Source organism: Penicillium nucicola (assembly GCF_028828085.1).
Source record: "Penicillium nucicola strain IBT 29836 chromosome Unknown utg000002l, whole genome shotgun sequence".
Classification (NCBI taxonomy): domain Eukaryota; kingdom Fungi; phylum Ascomycota; class Eurotiomycetes; order Eurotiales; family Aspergillaceae; genus Penicillium; species Penicillium nucicola.
The window spans coordinates 1-2,178 of NW_026643126.1; the positions used below are offsets into that span (position 1 = coordinate 1).

The 2,178-nt window shown below is 46.7% G+C and overlaps 1 protein-coding gene across 1 annotated transcript; it reads left to right on the forward strand.

Annotated features, from left to right (window-relative positions):
* Positions 1-1,237: 1,237 nt before the first annotated feature.
* N7511_001766 (uncharacterized protein) lies at positions 1,238-1,485 on the forward strand (the record flags this gene model as incomplete). Its single annotated transcript, XM_057124191.1, is given in 2 exon segments — positions 1,238-1,278; positions 1,290-1,485. The coding sequence occupies 2 exon segments, from the start codon at positions 1,238-1,240 to the stop codon at positions 1,483-1,485; spliced, it is 237 nt and encodes a 78-aa protein (XP_056986350.1).
* Positions 1,486-2,178: the final 693 nt, after the last annotated feature.

A 2,178-nucleotide genomic window follows, 5' to 3' on the forward strand; every position in this document is an offset into this window, starting at 1 on the left:
TGTTCCGGGTCCCGAAACTCATACCAGAAAATGACGGACTAAGCTCCACAAAGTATTCCTGCTCCTAAAGGAGTGGACTATTTTGAAGGTTCAACGATTTATTCACCAGAGTCAACTAAAGTACCTGAAATGCATTGACTGCCACGCAGTATCATGACCAAAGAGTACAAATCTGATCATTGACAATAAGATATTAGTACCAGCTTTTGCTATGATAGATATATGTTTGAGATGCTGTTGAAATCGTAGTGCGCTGAAGGCAATCAATGTACAATGGTAACTCATTTTCTGCATCTTACTTGCTCGCATCTTAAGTAATGACTTTGCCCACTACCGGTGCGTCATTATGTCCTTTCCTCCTAGATTGTGCCCTATAAGCTTTTATTACTCCAAATAGTTTGCCCTGCTCCAATTCTCTTGATGCTACTTCCAAAATACTGAAAATGCCCAGATCAGCTGGCAACATGTCTCGGACACATCAAACCCCTTCCACCGCCTCTTGCTGGCTCCGACTTTCGCAGAGCTTCATGGTCAGCATGATGACACAAGATTCGCTCCAGTCGAACTGTCAACCGCAAGGACCAATCTTGTCCTGTCTGGACTCACAGATACTGCCAGCCTGGTCCAACCTGGATTGATAGCTTACTGAAGAGCTAGTCACATTAATGTTTGCTTCGCTGCAACATGGCAGTCGGGCGAGCATGGAGTCATCCAGGTCTACTGCTGCCCCTCAACTACTCATCATCCCACCTTATCCCGGCCCGAGACCATGGCAATTCCGGACTTCTGTCCTGGCCAGGAAGCAAGCTTTGCCTTCGGGTTGACCTCCATACTTTGCTTGCCACCAGAATTTGTCAGCCACACCAAGTTCCATCGATCTCATTTCGATTTGGCTGAACGGCGGCCGGGGGCTGATTGCTCTGTAACGCAGACTATCAGCCCTGCACTGATATTTCCGAATCTTCCGACAAGTAGTTCCGACTTCTTGGAATCTTCCAGGAAGCCCTGACGCAAATGATGAAGCTAGTACCATTCCCCTCTCTTACCATTATCTCCTTTGACCAGTCACCAGAGCAATGGCAGAAAACCCCTGAGACCAACGTGGTGTATGGAAGACCCCTTCCACAGCAAGACCTCCGCGTCTGTATCAAACAGCCTAGGCATCTATCGAATGCAAAAGAACAGGAGCTTAATACGCACACGAGGAAAATTCAAGTGCAAAATTATTGGCTGCACAATGGACTTTAAGCGTCGGGATCACCTCGACGCCATTCAAGGGTCATTCAAAGGAAAAGCCGTTTGTCTGCTGGGTACCTGGATGTCACCGTAGCTTTTCACCGCCGCGACAATCTCAAAGCCCATTGTGCGAAGACACATGCGAGATCCGGTGGTCGCGACCGCTATGTTGCTTCCCTCGACAAGATGAGTCCCGACTACGATCCAGAGTTCCGTGGTCCGCTGTCATTTGACGGGCGTCCGCTCTGATTTCAGCATCTACCAGCCCCTATCTGAGCTAAGCCTTGGCAATTACCGATTTCTACAATAACCAGTAGACATTAACGGATTCTTTCAGATAGCAAGCGAACGAGGCTAAGTAAGCTTGAGCTGATCCATTTATACCCCAGTTAATCCGTTCTGATTGAGCTGGTGCCGTCCAAAAGTACATGATCCTGAGATTGTGACGATACTCGGGCTTACTCGCCCAGTCATGATTCATTATTGTTTACGAAACATAGGAAAGAAGCTCAACGACAGCCTCACGAACAGTTAAATCAATGCCGCGTGGAGTTGGTGTCCCTTTATAATACTATAATAATGAAGCGATACTTTCGTGAGATGATATTTTAGATTATCAACGAGGATACCCGGTGAGACGGCCGACAGCGATGTCTCGTTGATCCCGATGAACCATCAACGATTCACGAAATCCACGTACATTAGCCCATTCTCTTTTCTGAATGATTGACTTTTGGCTTTTTTGACTCTGCCTTATTAAAGCTAAATCGCGTACAGCTTTCTATATTAAACCTCTGGCAGCTCTGCACTCATCATTTCAGAAGCTCCTGTCACTTCCTCGCAACGACAGTACCCCGAGTCCTTTTGATTCAGATGAATAAACTTGATCAAAATGGTTTGCGAGAATTGATTCTACGGCGTGCTTGTGCTGACAATAGACTA